This window comes from Nipponia nippon, unplaced genomic scaffold, assembly GCF_047370975.1.
Source record: "Nipponia nippon isolate SJK-2023a ecotype South Korea unplaced genomic scaffold, ASM4737097v1 scaffold_1, whole genome shotgun sequence".
Taxonomy (NCBI): domain Eukaryota; kingdom Metazoa; phylum Chordata; class Aves; order Pelecaniformes; family Threskiornithidae; genus Nipponia; species Nipponia nippon.
Genome location: NW_028262290.1, coordinates 133,050,826 through 133,076,219, shown reverse-complemented (window position 1 = coordinate 133,076,219; position 25,394 = coordinate 133,050,826). Strand labels below are relative to the sequence as shown.

The following is a 25,394-nucleotide window of genomic DNA, read 5'->3' as shown; positions in this document are numbered from 1 at the left end:
CTTAATCTGAGTTTCTTTTGGATCTCATGTAGTGCACCCAAAACCCTAAGACATACTGATTACTGAGCTGTCACAGTGATGTTACATGGAAAGCAATGCCACAGAAAGATATTTTTGTAGTCCAAAGTGAAGGATATGGATTGCATGCTCTAGAATATGGCATGACGGTGTGCAGAAAGGAGGGCACAAGAACCATATTCCAGAGCTGCAGAAGATGGGAAGAACCAAAACTGTCCTATAGATATTAGTTTTTGACAGCAAACTCAGGAATAAACTATTCTCAAAACCAAATCCCACTTTCATCTGAAAGTGAACTAATTGATTCACTCCAAAAAGAAGCCTGGAAGTTAATTAATACGACCACCATGTTGATGACCCACCCCAGGATATGGACTACGTAGCAACATTTGACAGTGCTTGAGATGGCACCTGGCAGTCGTAGGCTAGAAGAAGCTGCAGAAAAGGATGTTATAAATCCATCCTTGAAAACCACCCTGTCCTCTGAGGATAGGAGTTCACTCCTACATCACCCTTTCGAAGTGCTCTGCCATTAGTCCAATTTCTCATCTCTCACCAGCAGAAGCCAAAACTGTCACCAGCTGTTCCACAGACTCAGTTTACACCTGACCTCATCTCTTTAACAAATATACAAGATGTACCAGCTTTGTTCCATTTTGTCCCTCATTACGCTCATCAGCACAACAGAGAAAACAGAGCTGATGAGGATCTCAGAAGACAATATTATCTTTCCCCAAGCCTCAAGGCAAAATCATCTATACCAAACTTTTCCTTGTAGACAATTGCTTGACTTGACCTGAAAAAAAGAAAAATCTAGATGCCAACAGCTCCATCAGTAATCTGGCCCAGTGCTTAAATAGACATAGAGTTAATGCCAGTTCCCTAATACCTACTTTTTGTCTTTCTTACCGTAAATCAGTGCCACAGTACATATGGAAGACACTGGATTACATTGTTTTTGCAACAGTACCTCATATTTTTCTAAACTGAATTGCATGTTTTCCACTACACCAAACCCAATTCCATCTGTCTTTCCTCAGAGGTCATGTCTTTTATACCCCTTTAATTTTGCTTTCTTCCATAATTCCTATCACCCACATCTTTCTTGAAATAACCAAAATTAGACACAGCACTCCAGCTGAGGACCTAACAGTGCTAAGCAGAGAAAACACTACTCCATGTGTTTTGCATATGACTCTTCCGTGCTTTTGTGAATTTTGCTTTTTGTCACAGCAGTTTGACATTGTTGGCTTCTGTTCAGTTTTCCATCCAGTATACGTCCTAGATGCTATTCTGCAGAAAAGCTGCCTACAAAGTCATTCCCAACTTCTACTTATTGATAGATTATTCCTACACAAAGATAGTATCCTGTGCTTCTGCATGAAAGAATGACCTCTTATTTGTGTTTCAAGTCCATAACAAGTTTGTATTAACTGCCAACTCTTTTTATCCCCTTCGCCCTTAGAGTGCCTTTCCATGAATAACAATAATCTTCCTATACTCAAACTTATTTTCTTTATTCTGATGTCATTCCTCTCTTTTTTCTTAAAGAATAATGAACTTAATAGTTTCATCAGCACTTTCATCCAAATTTTATTCCTTGATCGCTTTCTGCTTCTCAGGATGAAATGTAGAAAAGTCCATCTTCAGTTAATTCTCTCACCTCTTAAAAGAAAATTTTGTTCACAGCACTTTCCTAGAATTTAAGAGGCTTTTTTTGTTCCTCTTGCCTGTGTTGCCCAACAAATGTCCAGGCATGTAATGGTTTCTTTAGTCCTTTACTTTAACTAGACAAATGAAACATCATCTTCCTAATATTCCTGGTCTGACAGACCAAAAACCATTGGTTTGTCTTTCTCCTGATATAGGGAAGGCCTGAGAATAAGTAACTTTCTTACATAAGGCAATTCCTCCTCCCTTTCCTTTTCTTTCCTCCCTGTCTTTCTGAAATAGGTGTATATCTTGACATTCAGTCCTGTGAATTATCTCTATAGGTCTGTGTGATCCTAACTCACCATTTTGGTAATGTATGAAGTTTTCCTCTTTAAGGTATATAAAGGGTTCAGCAGAATGGCTGCCTTCTGTGCTTCCTATGATCTTACTACTTATATCACTCTATTACTTAGAAGAAAAAAAAAAAATAGGTATTTTCTCTTCTTTTATAGAAAGCAATGAACCATATTGACCTGACATTTTTTTAAAGGCATGAAGAATTATAGTAATTACTTGAGAAATCTGTAAATTCTTCATACTTATCAGTTAAGTCTCTCCTAAAACAGACGTGCAAACTTCATAGAAAAGAATAAAATGCATTCCTTGTTTTTGTTCTTTGAGCAAATGTGTACTACAGAGAACTTGTAAAACCATTTCAGCCTCAATAAATTCTTACAAATTGTTCTGGTTAGAAACAATTATGATTAAATAGCTGTCATTGATATAATTCTGTTTAGTTAAAATAATCAGATATGTTCCCACTCCCCAATTTCAGGAAAACCACAAATAATTGTTTTGCTTGGTTACAGCTTTAGGACTTTTGGACAACATAGCTCAGACTTTCTCAGAAAGTTCAAGAAGTGTTGTGACATATTTCTTTACTCTACTTTACCTGATTTTTAATTCTTCCAACACTCACCTCTACCCAGACTTTCTCCATCCATTGCAATAAATCCCTGATAGCTCCGCAGTTGCCAATGCTATAGTAGTATACATATAACTTGGTTTTGGTTTGGAGATTTACAACATTTTAGTTAGCTGCTCCCTGTAAAGAAACTAGAAAACTTCTTAACTCCTAGTTTGAAAATGTGATTAATATCCCCAAACTTTTTTACTAGCTTAACCAATGGTGTAATTAAGCTCACCTTAGTAAACAGAATTTACCCCAATTTCATTGCCCCAGCTGGTATCCTGAAACTGTGGGCTTTCTATTTTGTATTACCTCAGCTAGGTTTAGCATGGATCACTGTGACAAAGAATGGGGAAAAAACTATCTAACTCCTCTGAAAGACACAGAAGCCCACAGCTGCTCCACAAGACAGTCCTTTGCATTCCCCGTGGGTACTCAATGCTGCCCGTTTGTATAGCCCAACTTGGATCAGTCAGGCAGTGACAGAGAAAACCCTACCTCTCCGCCCCCAGACATTAATTAATCTTATGCAGAATATTTCTATTTATTTTCATATTGACAAAAGTTAACTATGTAGGATATATTCGTAAGTCCCATATTCATAACCCAAAAAGTGAACATAACCTATCACTCAGTAAATTCAGTGAAGAAATTTGGATAATAATGAGCCACTCCTTTTACGCCCACCAAAATACGACCCTCTCTCAGAATAAGGCTGCAAGTACTGTGCCATGACTACAGCTACTACCGGTGGTTATTAATAATACTGCTGTTGAGCTTAAGTACAATACATATGTCCCTGTACTGCTGTAGATATGTGGGAGTTGATTACAACTAACAGCGACTAGCCCACAAAGCCTACAAGATCTACAGTATCAATGTTCCATTTCATTCTGATTTCTGACAAATAAATATGAAAACAGGACTTTTTTAATTTTATTTTTTACGTGTTTCTGGCAAGTATCTTCTGGTGGAATCAGAGGTACAACACAGATACAAAAGTCACAAAACAACCAACACCAAAGAGCAGTAAGTAAAGATAAAGGTCTTTTACAGCTCCATCCTGTTAATTACAACCCAGCTGCAGGGGAAAGGTAGGTGATCAGCTGTGATTAAGGTAACGGGTCAAATACTAGCTCTGACTCCCCACACGTGGCTTGTGGGTGCAGGCTGGGTGCTCTTCTGATCTGCTGCAGAACTCAAAAAGCAGTAAGTAGCTGTAACACTTGTAAAATACAATACACCTTTTTTGTATTTGACTGTTATTTTGAGGAGATGTTCCAGTAAAATTGGGCGTCTACTACTTTTGCATACCTGACATTAGTGTTAATGCTTTGCTGGGGAAATGAGTTCTCATTTCTAGCTTGTTTTGGGGTTTTTTGCAATGGGTTTTTTGTTTGTTTGTTTTTAACAATGTTGTGCTTATGGTTAACAGTTGTTTAAAGTAGATAGCTCTTCTAGTTCAGTCAGTTCTGGCTGGTGTTAATTAATGATACTTGACTGTGTTTAATTTTGCTTTTCCTGTCACTGACTGCTTTTGGACAGATGACCCAAACACATGGAGGCATGGGTGAATATTGTCTGTTTGGAACAGAATACTTCTCAGATACAGCGAGCATTTTCCAAAGTTACACAAATATTTTTGGATAAAGGAAGAAATAGTATTTCCACTCCCAATCACATTATGATATTTTATCATAATGTCCCCCCTCAAAATTATGAGGGCATTACTGTAAACTACCATTTCTTGTGTTGCTTCTCTGACTTCTTTTACTGATGGGAGTCTTATCTGCTTGACACATGCGTGTTTTATTCCAGAACTACACAGAGCAGTTAGCTGTAATTAGACTATGATTCCATGTTTCTCAGGATGTTAAATCAGGAATCTTTTTCTAGGAGACTATTTCTTACCCCTTCTTTTGTTCATTTTCTTTTTTCATCTGTTTGTTTATGGTTTTGGTTCCCCCTCTCTGGAGGTGCTTATTAACCTGCATAGAGTATAACATCACTCCCAAAGGAAGAAACGGTGGGGGAGAGAAGGAAACAACTTTCTTCTCAACACCCCATACTTCTCTTTCCTGTGCTATCAGTTGCTTGCCCTGCTCATCTCGCACACCCTTTTTGGACTGTCTTTTCTATGCAGTGGAACTCTGAGGCTTTTTGTTACCAGGCACGCAGTGCATAGAGCAATGGATTGGAATCCTAATTGACACTTCATTGCTACTGTGTGTGAACAACTGATAATGAACTTTGAAAAGTGAAAGCGTCCGTGTTTCAGAGGTATCAAACACTCCCTAGATGCCAGTGATCCCAAGTAAGATGCGTGCGTGTTTAGCAGCCCTGAGAACCGGGCCAAGAGTTTTTTGGGTTTATACTGAATGTGTTCCTCTACTTTGCTATCTATGTGCTCTGTCAGCCCCACACCTATCATCAAATCCAGGCATTTGCTTTCTAAGTGGGATGTAACTATGTTTAAAACTTTAAATGTGATGATAGTGTCTTCTGAAAATAACAGTTAATCATCTGTTTTAACAAAAACTTAGACATGGCGAGGAGTTGTTCTTGCTCCCATTGAGATGAATAAGAAAAAACCTGTTGCCTTCAGTGAAGGAAATACTGCATACAGCTGGGAACCTTGGGGCTGGGACAGTGAAGTACTTCAGCTTGCTGTTCTGTCTCTTCTCCTAAAAATCTGTAAATTCATATTCTTCATGGCAGCAGAAGCCAAAGCTTTTCATTCATTTTCTGGAATGGAGAACACAGCCGTGGATGTGCGTTATGCAGGCTTAACGCTGTTTCCATAATATAAACCCTGGGTAATGCTAATGAGATAAAGTACTAAAAAAGTAATAGGTCTGTCGTGTAGGAGTTTGAATCTAACTGAACATATAGGGTTCCCAGTGGGCGGGAGACAATGATGCCTAATAATGCCTTTGCTTCTGAGGTATTTCAGGGCATCATAACCAACATGTAAAACATGACCCGAATCCTGTGGGGAAGGTAGAAAAGGGAAGCTTAAATTAGGCTGAGTCCTGAATTGGTTACTTGAGAATAACTTCAGCTGAGTAACTGGTTTAATTATCTGGGACTCAGCTTTGGGATAATAGCATTGGAGTGGATGGGAAAATAACTACGAGTTTGTCTTTTGTAAACACTAAAGGCATTACTGGAAGCAAATGATACAGATTCCAATATGTGCGGGTGGGGTGGGGAAGCTGAAGAACTGTTATTTCTAGGGTTGTGCAGAAAATCTAATTTGTTTACCTGATTTCTTTGGGGGGGGAGGGAGGGAACACACCACCCTCTGAGCTAACCCAAACCAAGAAACAGTCTTACTTTTGCCAAAACAAAACCCCACACAAATTGTGGGAAAGAGGGGGGAATTAAACAAGCAAAATGAGATGCTTCATGTCTCTAAAAGCAACAATTTAGCTAGCTTTGATCTTCATGTCATTTAGGAGTGGGAAATGAAAATGTTTATTAAATAATAACATTTCTTAGTTCAAATTCACCTGCTTGTCTTTACTCTTGGTTGAAATTCACCAAATGCAGTGAAGCAATTCCCCAAATTTGATATGACCTTGCAGATCTAGCTTTCACAGGCCTGAATTTATTCACTGGACAAGCGACTTTTCTTCAAATACCCCCTCACCTCTGCATATCAGTAGAACTTTATAAACTAAAATTCTTCTAGTTTTAGTAGCTGTGAGGCTCAAGGTGGAAGGAGATACTCTGACGAGGGGGCCGAGCGGCTCGTCGTGTGCGGTTTGCAGGGCCGGTGACCTGCGGGCTGTTTCCCAGGGGGCTGCTGAGGGCAGGAGCCCACCGGCCGAAATCACCCACCCAAAAATCTCTGCCGGGCCCCTCGCCCGCGGCGTCTCCTGCCCGGCTGCGGCACCGACCTTCACCTGAAACCCGAGCCGAGGGCGGGCGGGCAGGCGGGCGGTGCTCGCCGCTATAAAGCCCCTGGCCGGGGCGGGCTGGCGGCCGGCCCCGCGGGGACCGAGGCTGGGCTGGGCTGGCGGCCGCAGCAGCCGCCGCGGGGCTGGGGGCACCGCGCCGCGCCCCGCCCGTACGGGGCCGCAGTGGCCCACGCCTATGGGCAGAGCGTGGGTTGTAAAGGTAAGCTGAAATAACATGAGGGGGGGGGGAAAAAAAACGCAGCCAGAAATCTATCAAAGAGGATGTTTAAAAAAAAAAATAATTATTTTCTTAATGTCAGGCTGATTATGCATTTTCTTATCACTATTATTTTAGCCTTCATCAAATTCATGTGTGGTTTTTTGCTGGTTTATTTTTTTTTTAAACCTGTATATGCGATACAGCAAGAAGGAAAGCCTAGGGAAACTTGGAGCATCAGTCATTTACTGCCTCTAAATCTTGCTTAGTTGGTGTATGGCATAATGCCTACATGTATCTACATCTTTATTATTGTAATCATGATCGTGTTACGACTGTTCGATAAGTTTTAATCAAACAAAAGATAATGAGGGAAATCCTCTATTCTGTAGTTGATCATCCATGATAATTTGTATATGAATGATCTAGAGATTTAGCATAAAAGACTACTAAAACAGGCTATGGAGTTAGGTTCCATTGTAACAGTTGGCACTGTTCATAATATCTCATTAAAAGTAATTCTTTATCACACTGTTAAGTATTTTTTTTTTTGTCATTATATTTAAGTAGGACAGTAGTGAGACCAAAATGTAATAAGTCATGGAAAAACCCACAAATATTTTAATGTGAACTTTTACAATATCTACTATTTCTAAATGTTTTGTTGCTTTTTTTTAATGCAGGCTTTGAGTAATGTGACTTTATCTCATAAGCATACAACAAAGAAGAAGAATGAAGGACTTTTTTGTAAATTCCACAGAAAAGGACCTCTCCGATGCTGGTAAGCCACGGCCGTGAAAGCTGTGTGTGCGTTTGAGGAATATATTCCACCGCTCCAAATCTAAAGGTGCATTATAAGTTGCCATCGTGTTTTTACAGGAGGTAACACAATGAGTTTCCAGTGAACTAAAGCCACCACCTAGAAAATGTTTATGCGTGAATCATTCTACAGAATTCGTTTATATTGGTAAAACTATTTAGGTGGGTTGTAGCCTGGGTGTGAAAATGCTCCTAAGGTAAACTCAGTAAGGTGGAAGCACATTATTGCCTTCAAATGCTTGTCTAAACTAGTCTTCATAGACTGACTGACATTAAAAACAATATGTAGAAAATTCTATTCATAGTGAGTCAGCAGGTAAAGTCAAGGTGGCTGGTGTGTGGACCCCTTTTCTCTCCATGTGATTCACAGCTGGCTGCCTACTGTGGCTGTTTATCAGTTTCTTCATCCATTTATTACACTTCATTTTATGCATTTACAATAAGCTTTCTGAGGTAGGATTCCTCTTTTTGTGTAGATTTCTAAGGCCCCTAGCACAAAGGAAGTGGGACATGTGCCAACTACTACAATACAAAGAAATAATGAAGATGGTTATGACAAGCAAAGACATGATTCTTCAATTAACTCTCATCTATTCCGTGTTACCTGCAGCAACTATAACCTTCACTATAAGCAATTCCACTTATTTCAGTAGGGCTTCTCCTTGTTTGCATTCAGTTGTGTAGGTGTTTGCAGAATTAATTTGCTTTTAGTCTTCGATAGCCTTTCTATATAAATATATTTTATTTGTAAAAATGAAGTTTGTTTCCACCTCAGAAATGGAGCTGGAAGTTTTTTTTCTGGAGTAGAGGAGATGAACTGAAGAGAAAGAAAGTTTCAAGAAACATTCACCAGGCAGTTCCAAGAACATAAGAAAAATTAGTCTTTAAGCTTTAAATGCAGAAGAATCAGCAGGGAAAGTTGCAAGAAACTGGTACAAAAGATGGGTTATTATGTTAAAAAAAGTCTGCTTTTTATTTCATAGAATCTACAAGCAAGGGATATGACAACCCTTCTCTCCAACATGATGAAAATCTTGAACAAAGTGACCAGCTGAAGTCCAAGAAAAAAAGGTAGGTATTCTTTGAACCTAACCCATTGGCTGCTGCTGTACTGGGTGTATGGGGGGAGAAGCTTAATACGGCTTTGCTAGGAAAAAAGCTCATCTTTAATTAGTCTTTTGTGTTTTCCTCTAGGAAGGAAAATGGGAAGCCAGACAAACAGGTGGTTGGCATTTTTGAATTGGTTAGTGTCCAGTTTGATGGTCTGCTTTATATTTTCTTTTCTTTATTTGTCATTGAGTTGTTTACAAATTGCAATTAATAGGCAATCAAAAACCAGGGAAGAAGCTTGAGACCTATTGATGCCAGACCTCTTTAAAATTTGGCCTGTTAGGTCAGATGCCCCCCTCAGTGTATGGGTAACACTGCCAGCAGTTCAGCCTTAGTGCTGTTGGGGGATAAAGCACATCCCTGCGGAGGCTGATCTAGGATGTATATACTGCACAGGCCTTTGCCTTGGCTCTATTTATAAAGGATTTATCCTGTGTTTGACATCTGAGGGATCTGCTCTCTGAGAGAACCAGTGGTATGGTTTTGTGTCAGTTTTCCATACAACAGCTATTCCCGAATAACTCTTACACGTGGACTTGCTTATTCTGGAACAAGAGAAGTTTTATTCTTCTCTAGTTTATTCCATGTCCATTTACACTTTGGAAGAGAGTTAGGACAGTCAGGAATAAAATGTTCTGATTTCAGATTAACTACATCCAGGAATAGCTACAGCAGTTTAAATCCACATCCTTCTTTAAACCAAACAAATGTTCAAGGGTAGACAAGCTTTAAGATACAATCTCTGCTGCAAACATTTTTCTACTGGTAGATATAACCCAGGTGCTAGTCAATAACTTCTGTTTACATTTCAAAGGCATTATGTTAGTAAATATGTAACTTACTGGAACACAAAATGCAATACATGGTACAGAGAAGATCATTACTTAGAAACATGTAGGACATACACTTTGTTTTTTTTCCTGCAGAGTTGGGGAAGAACCATGTGTCCTGCCAGTATTCCCTTAGTAGCCCTACTGAGTACTAATTTAAAGATGTATGGGACTTACTACAGAATTCTTAGGTTCTGAGTTTACCTTCAGTTGGAGTGTTGTTGCTACTTAGAATATGTAGGTAGAAACAAAGCATGTTCTGTAGGTCTGCTGCACTGTAACATATACGTGAACTGTCAGGCGTAACTTCGTTTTTCCTTTTTTTAATGCTCACATAGTTTCGCTATGCTGATTGGCTGGATGTCCTTTTGATGATAGTTGGTTTGATGGCAGCTGTTGCGAATGGTACTGGATTGCCGCTTATGATCGTTGTCTTTGGAGAGATGACAAACAGCTTTGTGCTAAGCGGCATCAAATCAAATGTGTCGGAAGGTAAAATTAGACTTCTCTACATACCAGTTATGTTTTGCTACAGGGGCTGTTTTCTGTCCCCGTGTCGTCCCCCGTCCCCCCCCCCCCCCCAACTATGCACTGGTGCACATCTAAACAAGTATATAGTGAGCAAAATTAATCCTGCTGCAAATTACCGAATCATTTTAATTGACCTTTAATGGCTAGACCAGGACAAAAGCAGTGCATTGGATGTGCTCTTTATGAATGAACTTCAACTTTGGTGAGATAGTAAGGACTGTGACCACCTTCTGTATTATCAGTTATCAGGCAGTAATTACAAGAAGTTCCTTAAAAATAAATGTGTATTTGCCAAATCATTTTGTATTTTGCAAAACGCCACTTGCAAAATACAAAACATTTCCAAACTGATGACCCTAGATTGCTATGATTTATCTTCTACATATAATACTTTCACAAATATTACTAATTTTTCCCCCCCCCACAGGTACTTCAGTAAATAGTTCCAGCTCAGTTCCAGGCATAGATATAGAAGGTGAAATGACAAAGTAAGAGTCTTTGTAGTTATTCTGTTAACAGAATATTGGGGGATTTTCTTTTCCTGTGTTATTCCTTTGAGCAGAAGCCAAATGTTTGCCTTCTCAAAAAGGCTTCCCAATAATGTATCACAAGCTTCAGTATTTACTTTGATGGGGTAAATGAAGGCTAATTCTTGCTTTGTGTATCTAACTTCTCTCACAAGATACAGTGGGGTCATAAGGCCTTTTGTTCCCTTATCACAGGTTTGCTTACTACTACGTGGGAATTGGCTTTGCTGTGTTGATCCTGAGTACCGTCCAAGTATGGACGTTTTTGATTGCTGCTACGAGGCAGACAGCAAGGATCCGTCAGAAGTTCTTTTTTGCAGTGCTCCATCAGGAGATGGCTTGGTTTGATACTACCCAGATAGGAACGCTGAACACCAGACTGACAGAGTGAGGGCTCTGTTCAATTTTTTACCCTGCTAAGTATGACATTTAAAAGAAAACTGCTATTTATCTTCTATGGAATAGCCTATTGAGAGGTTTTTGTTTGTTTGTTTAAAAAAAAAACAAACCTGAAGTATGAAATATCACAGCTCTGAGGGAGAAATTTATTATCCTTTTCAGCTTCATTTGTGTAGCTTCTGTGATATATGCATTGGAAGGATTTTTGCTGTGAAATGCCTGACATTAGTTTTCTAATGTCCATGAAGTACGTGGCAGACAGTACTAGATAAACAACTCTGCTGTCTCCAGCTAGTTTACAAACACTGAAAGCCCTGACACTTTATTGATTGGAAATGAGCTTGCATTTACATCCAGCCAGATCTTGGGCTGGACTCCATCCAGTCAGTTAAAGTCTTTGGAGCTTTTCCACAGACTTAAATAGACTTAGGAATGAGGACTGTATGCCCCAAGATGCAATGAACACAGATATTTTCTTTTTTTTTCCCCCTCTGGATTTTAAGGTAGCTTTGGACAGAGTTGTGTCCTGAAAGGTGTAAGAGACGCTTAAATGAAACCATTCTCAGCTCTAATTTCTGTATGTGCTGGGAAGAGAAAATGCAGAAGGAAATTTGTATGAAAAACAGGTTCTTCCAAGTAATGATTGTTCTGATAGAACAGAGATAACCTTTGGTCTGAGTCTGTAGCCAAAATTAGAACATAGAATGCATCAGAGCGCTGAGCAGAAGGAATCATTTGGAGATGGTCATGGGAGGTGAGGAGGCTGTTTGGCTATTTACTTGTATTGATTCATTTAGATGCTGGATAAGGAAACTAGGTCATTTGTGACCTAGTGACATGGCATAGAAACAGCAGAGAATGATGGAAAAGATGGAAAATGAGTCCTAAAAAATAGGAGGTTTCTGCTGTGTTTTGGCCACGCAAGAGACCAATGGTACTGTTCAGTAGCTGTGGTTAGAAATTTCACTGTGCCAGTTAGGAAATGGCAAAGCTTCTGACATTAGGCCACACAGCATGAAACGGAGGGGGAGGGAGTTAAATGAAAGGCATTCAAAGCTAACAAATCTTTTTTTTTTATTATTGTTATTTAAAGTGACATCAACACCATCCACGAAGGCATTGGAGACAAGATCTGTATATTTGTTCAGTTTTTTGCCACATTTCTGGCAGGGATTATTATAGGATTCATCCACGGGTGGAAGCTGACACTGGTGATTTTGTCAGTCAGCCCTCTGCTTGCTGCGTCAGCAGCAGTTTGGTCAACTGTAAGTGTGTGGGGATTAATAAACGAAGCAAACCAGAAAAACGTTATAATTCTCATGCACAGGAAAGGGGGAGAGAATGGGAGAAACCTAGTGTGGTTTCTAAGCTGGGCGGTTGGCCCCATGCTTACTATATGATTTCTGCTCCTCCTGTAGCTTTTCTCTGGGTTCCCAAGCATGTACTTGTAAATCATTCCTTCTGTCCACATACTCTGTGCCCATGCCATGTGGCAGGAGGGCAGTCTGCATCAGAGTGTCTTCCTCGCACAGCAATTTCCTCATGCAGAGCACTGGGGAAGCCCGGGGATGTGCCTGTGACCCTCAGTCTTTAACACAAATGCCTTGAAAGCTCTTTCCATCTGCACATATACGATACCACATCTCTTGCAAATAATTTACCAAGTTTTGTGCTGTGTACAGAGTAGACCCTAGGACATATGCACAGCTGCTGCAGACTGGAGTGGTATAAATTAGTGAAATATCTGGAGAATTTTCCCTTTCAGATAGGAAAACATTTTCCCCTTGTGATCTGTTGTAGCCACATTAATGGGTGTGGCTTGTATTCCTGAATGGTTACTTTTATATAATACTAGTTGTTTTTTTTTTTTTCTACTTGAAGCATTTCAAATAAGCTAGAATGAACAATGTCAGAAGCTGTAATGTAACTGTCTTGCTTACCTGAATGTCTGCTGGTGCTCTAGTTTCTGAACACCTCAGACACCCCCCAGAGCAGCTACGGCACACCTCCCTGACCCCACATGTGTCATAGTGTAGTTTATAGGCTGTCCTCAGCTTGGGAGGAAAGTGGATCAGTTGTGAAGCTCACCTGATGCTCGTGTAGCCTTTCACTTTAAGGAGGACACAATGAGAGAATGAGCTGGATTTTGGGGGAATTCAGGGCACAGAGAGGAGTTGATCCCCTCTTTCCTAAACCTCATCTTGTGTGTTAGACATTGATCATTCTTATTCACCAATACAGTGTGCATACCCTTTCAGTAGGCTGCAATAACATCTGGTTTTCAACTTTCCAGCTCCTGGCATCCCTTACTGCTAAAGAGCTGTCTGCTTATGCCAAAGCAGGAGCTGTGGCAGAAGAAACTTTAACAGCAATCAGGACTGTTGTGGCTTTCAATGGACAGCAGAAGGCATTAGCAAAGTAAGTTTTTGAAATAAGAATTATATTTAAAATATGGAAAAGGAGTTTGGCTGTGGGTTGGGTTTGTGGGGTTTTGGTGGTTGTTTGTTTTTTTTTTTTTTTGGAGGGTCAGGGGAATGGGATTCTCCTTTCTGTCATTTCATCCTTCTGTAAGTGGACAGTCACCTGAAAATAAAGATGTGTAAATAGACCTACTCAGTGAATACAGGTTATTTTTTGTTATCACTGCAGCATAGACTCAAATATCTCCTCTGATTGAGATCTGGAGTTTAATTTAAAGTGAAAATGGTAAGAAGGTTATTTTTGCCTAGTATTTAAATGCAGAAAAGCATGTGATTAATTGCTTAACTTCTAGAACATGTGCACTGCAGTTCTGATCTTTGATTAATGAGCTTATATTTAAGCTTCACTGGATAACAGCCTTAAGTAAAATCGCATCACTGGCTTTTATTACCTTAACGATTTGCACATAACACTAGTATTTGACCTAATCCAGTGTTGACCCTAGTCACATGTAAAAGGTGAGGTGGATACAGCTGACCACAAATTTATTTATGTATTGTAAACAATAACATTCAGTATACAAATACAGGGCATCACCAATACCATGCAGGTGGGAAAGGCAAACCAGAAGACCTGATCTATATGACCCATGAATCTTTTCTATCTTTTTCAACTTTCATGTTTCCTCTGCTCTTGTGTGAAATTTTGAAGGTGATGTTAGCCCTAGCTTGGGGTCCTACAGCCTACTCTTGCATTTGTCTACTTCCAAGGGCTGAGCTCTGACTATCTTAGAGCACTGTATTCTGCTTACTGAGATTTGTCCTTAAGTTGTAACAGACCCTTTCTGCTTACGTAGTAAAGGCAAAAAAGTGCTAAGATGGCCTACATCAGCTATTCCTCTCTTCCCCATCTTCTTTGTGGTCCCTGTAAATATCAGTGTCTGAAAATCCAATAGTAAGAGCTGCTTCAAACTACTTTTTTTTGAGGTCTAGAGACAAAATAACTGATACCTGGGTAACTCCGTGCCAGCAAGGCCTTTCCTCCACAGTTGGCTAGTCAACTTCTTCCACAGCTCCACTTCCATTTAATGTTAAAAAAAAAAAAAGGAACTGGTGGCTCTCCTAGGAACATCTACTAGGGACAGGCAAACTCCTACCAAGGACTGACTAGGGTATTTCACAAACCATGGATTGTGAATCCTATACAGCTCTTGAATAATGGTCTCAGAGTTAAGAAAAACAACATTTCACTGCACTCTTTTCAGTGCCGCCACTGACTGCAAATGTTTACGCTTGCAAGGGACCTTCAGTCACCTTCTGCTTCTGGCAGTGGCTTGGCTCTTTCTCTATAGTTGAGTGATCATGTGTACTGGTAACAATGCTTAAATCTGGCTCTCATTTCCCTGGAGGACCTATGATGCTGCTGACTCAGACCACAGCCAAGCCAAAACATTTAAATATATTTAAGTAACAAATACAGCATTGGTAGCACGTGAGCAATTTACATGAATGAAATTAATGCACATTAGTTTAAGATTCCTTCCCGGCTGACTGAATTTCACATCTTCCTACTATGGGGGGATGTTTTGCGCAGGAAATACATATTAGGAAAAAAGTGCAAGCTGCTGAGCCTGTTGCTGACAAGTAAAAAGATACACTATTCCTAGGCTATGCTTACCATAATGAGGTTGAGCAAGTGAAAGCTATTAGCTGGAAAGTATAGATGAATTAATATGAACCATCCTTAGAAGAAATAATTCTCTTATTGAACTTGTTAGTCTTTATAGCGGTCTCCCGTGTCTGCTTGTTTCCTATATTGCCATATTAATCAGTAAACTAACCTAAGGGAAAGATTCCTGACTTCCCAGAATGGCCAGTAAGAGAACAACTCCGGCATCAGAGGGAGCTCTGGCTTCTATTTGTTTACCTGCCTTCATCCATAGTGCCTGGGGCTTTTGTTGTTTTGCCTTTTTTAAATGTGGAGGACTAAACCTTACGTTTGATAGGTAACGTGGATAAAACTTTTTCAAGGTTTCCTTTCAGGACGAATGCAAACAAATGGCTCAAGGGTGGTATCTTGACATCCATCATGATAATGAAGTCATGCTACTCAATTTTTTTCTAAATATATCTTCCATAGCGGTATGAGAATGTTGTCAGCATATGTCAGAGCAGATTTATTCAAAGGAATTATATCCCTACTAGTCCCCTGTCAAAAAAAATCTGTGTGCTCTTTATGAGACTTTAATTGCTTTTATGGCAAAAAAACTTTTAATTGAAAAAGGGCACTGGGAAATATCAATCAGAATGGCACGTGGTACCTGTCAAATTAATGGTTTCCTTATCCACTTTCAGATATGATGCTAACTTAGAGATGGCTAGAAGTGTTGGAGTGAAAAAATCCATTACCACCAACACATCTCTAGGTGTTTCACAGTTTCTTATCTTTGGATCCTACGCACTTGCATTTTGGTATGGAACCAAGCTCACTGCTGAGGAGGAAGATTATGACATTGGCCGTGTGTTAATTGTAAGTACAGCAATGCAGCTTTGAAAAATGCTCTGTAATTTCAAGAAAATAGTTATATAAGTGGTGTATATAGTTATCTTTATTTTCTGCCCGGTGCTTGCTTAATTAGCTGTTAGAGACTCGCTTGGTATAAAAGAACTGAAAGGAAGGCATTCATCTTACCTAGCTTTTGATATAACAAGTTTGGACAGAGCACCTTGAATTCCCCCTCTAATCAATGCAGAGGCAAAAGCATCTGCAGAGGGTTACTTTCCTCACTTGTCTTGGACCCTATTGTAGGGCAGGATGAACAACCTAGAGCTGGAGGATAGGGAGCAAAGACAAGTAACCTGGACTGCCAGCAAAATTCTAGCTAGCTGCTAGGATTAATGAATCCCACTGGTGTGCTGAATATGTACTGGGAAGTCCTCAAGATCTCATTTAGCCATAATGCCTTCTCTGCGTTTTGTTGTTTACTTGCAAACATTTACCACACATTACTAAGATGGCTAAGTTGGTATTGGTGTGAGGATATTTCACTGTCGTCTTGCCATCAAAAGTTTGGCTACATGCTTAACTTTCACAAGTGACTTCTGATGTTCTGACTCAGTATGGTTCCTCACAGCATGTCAAGTTAATTTTGTGTTGGTCCTGGAGGTGGGATTTCAGTTAAACTCTGGATTAAGTTTTGCAAGCCTCTTAACTTTAGAAACATCTGGAAAGCAACAGAGAAAGATATTTGTTCTATTTGTAGATGATAGAAAAAGGAAAAGCATCAAAAAGAGAAGCCATTCATGCCACAAAAGCATGTGTCAGTAGTTACCATTCACCCTAGGAAAACGGGGAGTGGACAGGAGTGACTGTGAAATGCACCTTTCGCTTTTGTACTTAATGTTCATGGAAAGGGTGCACTAGAAGGACTTGGGCATTTAACAGCCAGGCACCAGTGGCTCTGTAATAACTGTTAACTGCGATGCTTCCCTCTGCCTCCTGCAGGTGTTCTTCTCTGTGCTTGTCGGAGCCTTCTCCCTGGGCCAGGCAGCTCCCAACCTGGAGAGTGTGGCTAATGCACGTGGGGCTGCCTATGAAGTATATCGGATTATCAATAAGGTAAGTATCTAAGTAGAAAAGAAGCTTTTCAAGCAAACTGAATTTTTTTCCCTTGTTTCTGTTTTTTGTTTTTTGGGTTGTGTTTTTTTTTTTCTTGAGAGGCATAACAAAAGCACTCAAAAGTCCCTAAACCATAAACTCTATAGATGCCTACCACTGAAACCCATAATATTTCCACTCATGTCAAGAAAACTGCCCTCTTTATTTGTTACAGTGAATGTTGGGAAAGCTGGTATGCGTATCTGAGACTTATGGATGAGGTCTTTCTCTAATACTAGACTTGCAACTGCAGAGGGAAAATAGTAAGGCACTATTTTTTAAAAATGCATGTATGCACAATTTCAGCTGAGCTGGGGGTTTTTTTGGGGGGTAGTTGGTGGGAAGGGGATTAATAGTGCTATTGAAAGCTATAATAATATAAAGTTACAGTGCTGATGTTGCTATGAAAAAGGTTTTCCAACACCACATTGTTATTATCTTGATCTTGCTGTGTTATGCAGCAATTGGATATCTGTGTATATAAAATATTTTAAACAAGTAGGACTAGGAAGTTCATACAGAAATGGCTACATGGTAGTTCTTGATGTGAGTATAAAACTCTCCTATATAGATAACTGAGGACCATGTTTTGGCTGCAAGCTAGTACCGTTAAGTTCTGCAATTACAGATTTTCTGCTGTGGATTTTGTTGCATTTGAAAATGCTATATTTGTCAAAGCAGAAATCACCATTAGATGTTCCCCTGCATTCAGCATCTGTGAGTAAAATGCAGCAGCTCTGCAATGTTGTGCTGCAGTGTAAACCAGCAGCTAAGAAAGTAAAGGAGAGAACAATGTATCCAGCTGAAATAGCAGTTCCAAAAGTGTAATAACCAGCAATATATTTTAAAAATGTCTTTCCAGAAACGGCTTATAGATAGCAGTTCTAAGGAAGGCTACAAACCAGACAAGCTCATAGGAGAAATTGAATTCCGAAACATCCATTTCAATTACCCATCCAGACCGGATGTTAAAGTAAGTGTTCATTTGAGATTAATCTACTGTACTGAAATTCTGCACCCTGTGTCCGTATTATTTCTCTAATCTTGTTGTTGAACACAAAATGCATTCCTATCTTGGGAGATTGTGCACTACTGGGGAAAAAAATAATGTCTGAAGACAAAGCTCTAGATCTATATTGCCACTGGCTACCTGCTTGCTGTTCTTATGTGCTGGACAAAGTTAAGAATGTGTTGCTTCTAGTCCGAATTTCTGTGAACAAGAGCTCTGATAAACCAAATAAGATTTTTTCAAAGTCTGTCATTAAAGCTTCCAGACCTTACACAGTTAAACCCAGAAGCTGCTCTTTCCAGTCCCTTGGTTGTTCTGAGTTGCTCTGATACCGCATGTGAAAAGTGATCTGTGAGACAGGCTTTACAACAATTATGCCACTAAATGGATTGAAACATATCATCCTAAACATACATTTGGAAGTCAAATGTTATTTTGGGCAGGTGTTAAAACTGCTGTTTGATAAACAGATGTCCCTATTCTTTGCCAATTGAACTTCACTTAGTAACTGTGTTGTGCAGTGCTAGGTACATCATGTCGTGGTGATCTGCTTTCGTGGTGATACAGTTGGTTTGACCTCTTTTACTGTATTCAACAGTTTATAATCTTTTGAAGACATTGACAAAGGTGAAAGGAAAATGGATTTGCTGCTGTTGTTACTTGATGAACAAAAATGTAGAAACAGAGATTTCAAATGTCAACAATTAAAAGCTGGACATGCCAATTAAGGGGTGAAAATGGGGAAGTTCATAGCACTGTGACTATTTCTTCAGATAGCTCTTCCCACTTCAGCCTTCTGAGATCTGTCCCATAGTGCATCAAATCTGTTTCCAGGGCACTGGGGCTGCTGAAGGACAGATCCAGAGCTAGGCAGACAGAGGTAGGCTTTCTGCCTAACTGAAGTCAGTGCAATGCATCTTCTTTCACTCCTGGCTCAGAAATCAGAAGTGACAGAGCAGACTCTTCATCCTTCTTCCTAAAAATGCTATTCAGGCCAATGAGCTATGTTATGGGCCTGCACGCCAGATGGAAGGGAAATAAGAAATGCTTTGTCGTCCTTCCCAAATCCACTGAGTCAGCAGATCTCCCTACTTAGAGTATCAATGTTATTTAATAAAGTCAAAAGGAGTCAGCAAAGATATGTAGAAGTTATCCACAATCTCTCAAGCAATTGATGCAACACAGTGTAATCTCCCCTGTCCAAGCCAAACCAAATCAAAGAGATCTAAGGAGTCTAGTTATTGTCAGTTTTAATCTTGACAACACCTTGCCTGATAAAGGAGACTTAGAAATAGCCTATTAGGTGCTTGTGACTGTTTGCATCTGAAGAAATTATGGTATCCAGAATATAGTTCTTACTTGATAATGCAGGCACCAGGATATCAGCTTCTTGGAGATACAAACCCTGCTGGATGTAACACAGGGAGAGGAGAGCAATATTGCAACTATTTTAATCTCTCATTGCAAAAACATGTGTAGGCAAAATTATAAATCAGCCTGGTATAAACAAGAAGAGTTCCCATAGCAGCCAAATATTTTGGCAACTACACAGCATTACTCATATAGGACATGGACATCTTTTGAGGTAAAATGTTCCTAAATGTGAGAATGGCAACAAAGATATCATTAACTACTCCCCAGGTTGCTGAGGCTGTTAACAATAAGGATTGGGATTTATTATGGGCTTTCCAGCAGTTACCTTGTCAAAACAGCAATTTATATTCTAAAAATAGAAAAAGCAGGCTTGTTTCTCAGCAATAATGTTTAGCACCTTAGAAATATTTTTCTGTGAGATTCATAACTAAGTGCTATGCCATTGTCTAAGCACTGGAAAACAGAGGACAGCAGGAGAACATAAGACCCTGACCCTGCTACCAGATCACACAAATTGGAGAAAACGAGCTATCAAGTTGAGAGTACTGTGGCTGTGTATATATTGGTTGACTTGAGTGTGCTGGGGAATTTTCCCAGGCACTGGAATGCAGTGGTCTATGCAAGGGAACTCTTAAAATGTTTCTTGGCATGAACTTGGCCTGTTCCAGTCATCCATCTTCTCAAATAATTCCCAGGCTTGGTTTGGTAGCCAGAAGGATCCAGGGGCCATTCCCAAAAGGCAGGTTGCATGTAGCCATCCTGTTTTGAAGGCTAATACACTTCACAAGCATAGATGCAGGCTCTTTCATATCAGTGCCCCAGAATATTCCCAGTAACTTACTAATATTGTCATACCTTCAGACTGCGCCCCTTACTACTGCCTTGATTCTTGCTACAGTTACCTTGATAGACTGTTCTCTAATCAAGCTTGTCAAACTAAGACACTTGTTTTTCCCCAGATCCTCAAAGGTCTAAACTTGAAAGTTCAAACTGGGAAGACCATTGCTTTAGTTGGTGCCAGTGGCTGTGGAAAAAGCACTACTGTGCAGTTGCTGCAGAGATTCTACGATCCTGTCCAGGGCGAAGTGAGTGCCTCCAAATGAACTGTAAAAACTGAGAGCTATTAGGATAAGCATGAGTTTCCCATATTAACTGAACCTTGATTTTTGTTTTTATTTTTTATTGAATTTGAGCATATCTCTGTGTAGTTCAGTATTTCCACAATTTAAATTTCAAATGAACTATCTTCTCCTGTTGGCTTGACTTCATTATTCTCCTCTTTCTTGCAGTACTATTCCAGAATTAGTAAATACCACAAATCTTTGAATAGATGCAAGGTCTGAATTTAAAATTCTTTTCATCAACAATTGGCTTTTAAGGTTCTGTAAACTTTTTTAAGCACCCAGTGCTCTGCTGTATTTTACTTCCTTTTCATTGAACGTAAACTAAAATGTGGAGAGTTCTCCCATTTTAAATGGTTATTTTCTTGGTTCATTTTTCTCTATCTGCTAACCCACAGCAAAATTTTCCATCATTACACGTTGTACAACTGCTCTACCACTAAACACTAGATCCAGTCAGTAAATGGTAAATACTTCTCATAAGAAATTTCCAAAGGAAAAAAGGAGGAAAATAATATCTTTTTAAGGAAAATGTTCCTTTTTTTATACTTAATATTTGAAGAATGCTTACTTAGTTCCAATTAGCAGCAACAACTACTAAGTAAGCATTTCAAATATTAAACACTGAACTATCACTACATAGTGTATCAAGGTGGCTATGTATTATCAACACAGTTGTTTCTTAAAATTACTGTTTCTGTGGCTGTTCATTCCTGCCCCCATGCCTCAGTTTGCTGTTCCTCTCCTGTGCTAATGTCAGTGTTCATAGGACCACATTGCAAATTATCTAGGTTAAAAATAACTTTCCCTTCCTTTTTAGTCATCTTGGATTATTTCTTTGGTCTGATGTAAAGCACAGCTACAGAGGCAGTTGTGTAGCTACAACTGTGAGGGCAGCAAACTGGCATGGGGCATGAGAACAGGGTAACAAGTATGCATGGTTATTGAAGGGCAGGGGGGAAAAAAAAACCACCCACACCAACAACAAAAAAACCAACTAATATCTTCTCTGTTTATGCTGCTCCTCACCATTTTTTAGCTTGAGCAGTGGATGGAAAAACTACAGTTGCAACTTTTCCCCCAACATAGTTTTCTACTAAAGACAACAATTTTTTTTGTCCTTGTAGCTGACAATAAATCAATTAATTAGTATTACTTGATTTAAGTATTAACAGAATGTATTTCCTCAACTTTGACATACACTTTTCCTCTCAGATTACCTTAGATGGTCAGGATATTCGGACACTTAATGTAAAGTGGCTAAGAGAAAATATTGGTATTGTGAGCCAGGAGCCTGTTTTGTTTGCAACAACAATAGCAGAGAACATTCGCTACGGCCGAGAAGATATTTCTGATGCTGAAATTGAGCAAGCAGCCAAGGAAGCCAATGCTTTCGACTTCATATCTCGACTGCCTGATGTGAGTTCGTGAACTTCTTTTGAGTGTAAGAACGAAACGTCTATTTAGGCAGGTGTCCTGTTTCTGAGAGGGAGACATGGGAATTCAAGTTATACTACAACTTCTCAAAATACTCTTATACCCTCCAGTAGCTTTCAGTTCAGGGACTTTCTGCACTAAATATTGTGCCTTTGTTTGGTTTCCCTCAAAGGATTTGTGCCTACGTCTAAAAAAATGTCAGTGCCTTAAGCTTCACGGCTGTCTTACCGTCCCTACCCATCTCATGAGGCATGGAAAGAGTTGGGCTTTTAAAGATAAAATCCAAAAATCCAAAATAGCTTGTCAGGAGCTGTCTGCACATCCAATAGGAAATGGAGGGTGGAAGTAAATAAGTATGCCCTGAATCAAGGCCATTTTTTAGCAGCTGGGAGCTTGAGCTCTCCCTCTGCCTGAGATTCACAGCTTTGAGCCCTCCTAGCAGTAGGTGCCTTGCTCCTTTCAGGGTGGGAGCAGGAAGTAAGATCAGTCACTCGAAACACATCCTCAGGAATGGGTGATATGTCCTTCTGTTTGGTCCTGCAGTTAAAAAGATGTGGAAAAAGTTCCCAGCTGGGATCTGATTTCAAATTCTACTACCTCAGAGAGCTTGACCCCCATCTCTCAAGCGTGTGCCATTTCTAGCATGTCAGTCTATTCCAAGGTTCCTTCTTCTCAGGAAGAGTTATTTGATCATATTTGCTCTTAAACAGCTATATAATAAAAGACTACAGTGGACTTTGAGACTTGCCACTTTGGAGTGAGTGACACAGTCAGTAGGAACCAAGCTGTGGCTCCAGGGGAGGTGTCTCAGGTTCAGAGGAGGTAATATTAGAGGTCCTGGTGGGTCCCTATGATCCCAGCCCCATTGGAAGGGTAGGTGGTCCTCAGCAAATGCAGATGCATTTTATGGGCTTGTCTTGAGAAAACCCAGGGTTTGGAGCACTCTCTGAGCAAGTAGTACAGATCAAGACTTTGAAGAACCAGAAGTTCAAAGTTAGGCAGGTAAAGTATGTAATGGGGGTTGGAGGGCTTGGCTAAGGGCCAAATGGATGGGTGGTGGTGCATGTTTGCTCTGCCCATGCTCAAGTCAGCCAGATAAAGCTACCTCTTGTCTAGAAGCTGAGTACTTATGCTTGCAGAGAGAACCAAGGAGTTCATTTGAGATGTTCCACAACTTTTGTTTTCTACTTTCTCAGAAATTTAACACTATGGTAGGGGAAAGAGGGGCTCAGCTGAGTGGAGGACAGAAGCAGCGAATAGCTATTGCCCGTGCCCTGGCAAGAAATCCCAAGATTCTTCTTCTGGATGAAGCTACATCTGCGCTAGATACTCAGAGTGAATCCATAGTGCAAGCAGCTCTCGATAAGGTAGGACTCATGTTATTGAAACTACCACGCAAAAGTGTAACAGCACTTAAAAATTAACATAAAATTTTCACTGCAGGTTTCCATTGGAATAAAAACACTGGAAAACAAAATTTGGATGGATGTTTCAATTTCAGGGTTTTAACAGGGAGTTTAAATGATCAAAATTTTACATAGGAATTATGTCTATTTGTGTGGGTTTTTTTTTAACATTATTACTAATTACCAAGACACTTGCAGTCACTTGCAAGATACTTGTAACTCTAACTTCGGTCTCCTGCACTCTCTTCCTCAAATCACAATTGTTCATTTGCTGCAGAAATATGGATGGCATCTTATCAAGGCAAGGCATGAGGACTGAATGGCCTTTTTCAGGTAGATTAATAGAAGTGTATAGTATAATATTCCTAGTACTCATTCTTCATTGAACAGTTGCTTCATAATTTTCAGAAAGCTCTTGGAATTTAGTTGTTTTCTTTCTTTACAGAGACTGAGTGCAAATCAGACCCTATACAGAACAAAAAGCAGAGCCAGTTACAAATACTGAATCTCTGCCCCTTGTGTTTTTATCAGCCCCACAGCTCTAGGGCAGGTGCTACTGCAGTGCAGAGCTGTCAGAGCTCATACCTGTGCCTGTGTCCCACCAGCTCACGGTCCCTTCCTTGCAGCCCTCCTTTGTCAGCAGTTTCCACCAAGAAGTAGTGGAGCCTGGAGGCTTTGATTAAAAAAAAAAAAAAAATCACAGTTGGGCTGGAATGTTGTTTCATTTATCTAATATTTATTTTAATGTATTTTTAAAAGCTAAGTGAAGAATCCTGGCTTTCATTTCAGTGGTTGCAAACAGAGAGATATGAGTTACAAGTATGGCTCAAGGGAAATACAGAATTTACCACCTTCATTGCCAGTCAGTTTAAATCTGAGGTAAAATGTAGCTGTTGGTTATATTCACATGACTATACTGATAGTACTGAGGTAACACGTGGATGCAAAAATAATATTAATCTAATCTGTATATAAATGATATTATTGCTGTAAAGTTAAGCACTAAAAGATTGCTGCTTCAGCCATAATTTAGCTTTCTTATGCACGTTCTTTAATTCCATGATCAAATACTAACCTCTTCCAGAAGCTTATTGCTTCATTTAGTGTATAACATAGAGGGAGATCACTCAATTAAGCAGACTGTTATATATACTCTTCCTCATCCTTCAGCATGTTCCCAGAACACGCCAAAATGAGCCCTGAATCATAACTTATTTATCTTTTAACAACTTTCTGATGTCCATCAATGTAGTCCCCAAATGGGATTTACAAATTTCTTCTCAACATCCCTGAGTAGGAAAAGCGGTGCTAATATCGTTCATTATTTTTACAGCTGAGGAGCAGAGATATTAACCTCACAAATGCACATCATTTCTGAGCAGTCATATGCAGATGATTGTAGTCCTCGGTTTTTCGGAAAACTTTGCATCTTTTAGAGCATTTTGCTTGTTCTGATAGCAGCTCCCAGCTGCAGTGGTGGAGGCTCTGCACCTCTGCACATTAGGGCATAGACATGAACATTGCACCGAGACAGACCTCCTGTGGCAGGCTTTGAGTGACTCACATCAGATCCATGAATCCAAATCTCCATGGAAGCGTTCATCTACTGAAACTGTCCTTATCTTCTCCATACCCCTGTTCCTGTGCCCATATGATGTATAACTTCTGTAGCAAGTAACTTCCAGCAGGCTCCTTGACTGCAGAACATATTTGTTGTGTGAGGTCCCCTTGGATTTCTCCTCCTGCCACCATCTGCTCCAGGTGTCAGCGAGGAGGCAAGCCGCTCTCTCCAGCAGCCGCAAGCTGGTGTGTGCTCATTTGCTGTGTGAGGACTGTGCACACCACTGGGCTGCATGTGGGAGCTGGAGAGGGATGGAGCATGCAACCTGCAGACTGAGGCTTCAGCAGCTCTCCCTGCCAAATCCCAGCAGGCTCCTGATTTGAGATGTAGCTTATTTCAAAAGACTGGGAGAGAGCTTTAGCGAGTGGCTAA

The 25,394-nt window shown here is 40.0% G+C and overlaps 1 protein-coding gene across 3 annotated transcripts in view; it reads left to right on the top strand.

Moving 5' to 3' along the window:
* The first annotated feature begins 6,634 nt into the window (after positions 1-6,634).
* The window catches only part of ABCB5 (ATP binding cassette subfamily B member 5), a 38,126-nt gene continuing 19,366 nt past the window's right edge, over positions 6,635-25,394 (top strand). Inside the window, exons 1-15 of one of the 3 annotated variants that reach the window (XM_087773513.1) lie at positions 6,635-6,763; positions 7,444-7,541; positions 8,563-8,650; positions 8,774-8,822; positions 9,858-10,011; positions 10,478-10,538; positions 10,773-10,964; positions 12,070-12,241; positions 13,270-13,394; positions 15,752-15,926; positions 16,902-17,015; positions 17,917-18,027; positions 20,397-20,522; positions 21,774-21,977; positions 23,192-23,362. In XM_087773513.1, the coding sequence (XP_087629639.1) occupies positions 7,493-7,541; positions 8,563-8,650; positions 8,774-8,822; positions 9,858-10,011; positions 10,478-10,538; positions 10,773-10,964; positions 12,070-12,241; positions 13,270-13,394; positions 15,752-15,926; positions 16,902-17,015; positions 17,917-18,027; positions 20,397-20,522; positions 21,774-21,977; positions 23,192-23,362 (1,791 nt within the window). In that variant the 5' untranslated portion in view covers positions 6,635-6,763; positions 7,444-7,492. Of the gene's footprint in view, positions 6,764-7,443; positions 7,542-8,562; positions 8,651-8,771; positions 8,823-9,857; positions 10,012-10,477; positions 10,539-10,772; positions 10,965-12,069; positions 12,242-13,269; positions 13,395-15,751; positions 15,927-16,901; positions 17,016-17,916; positions 18,028-20,396; positions 20,523-21,773; positions 21,978-23,191; positions 23,363-25,394 lie in introns of those variants that run through there. The other 2 variants (XM_087773522.1, XM_087773529.1) reach the window with 2 other exon arrangements.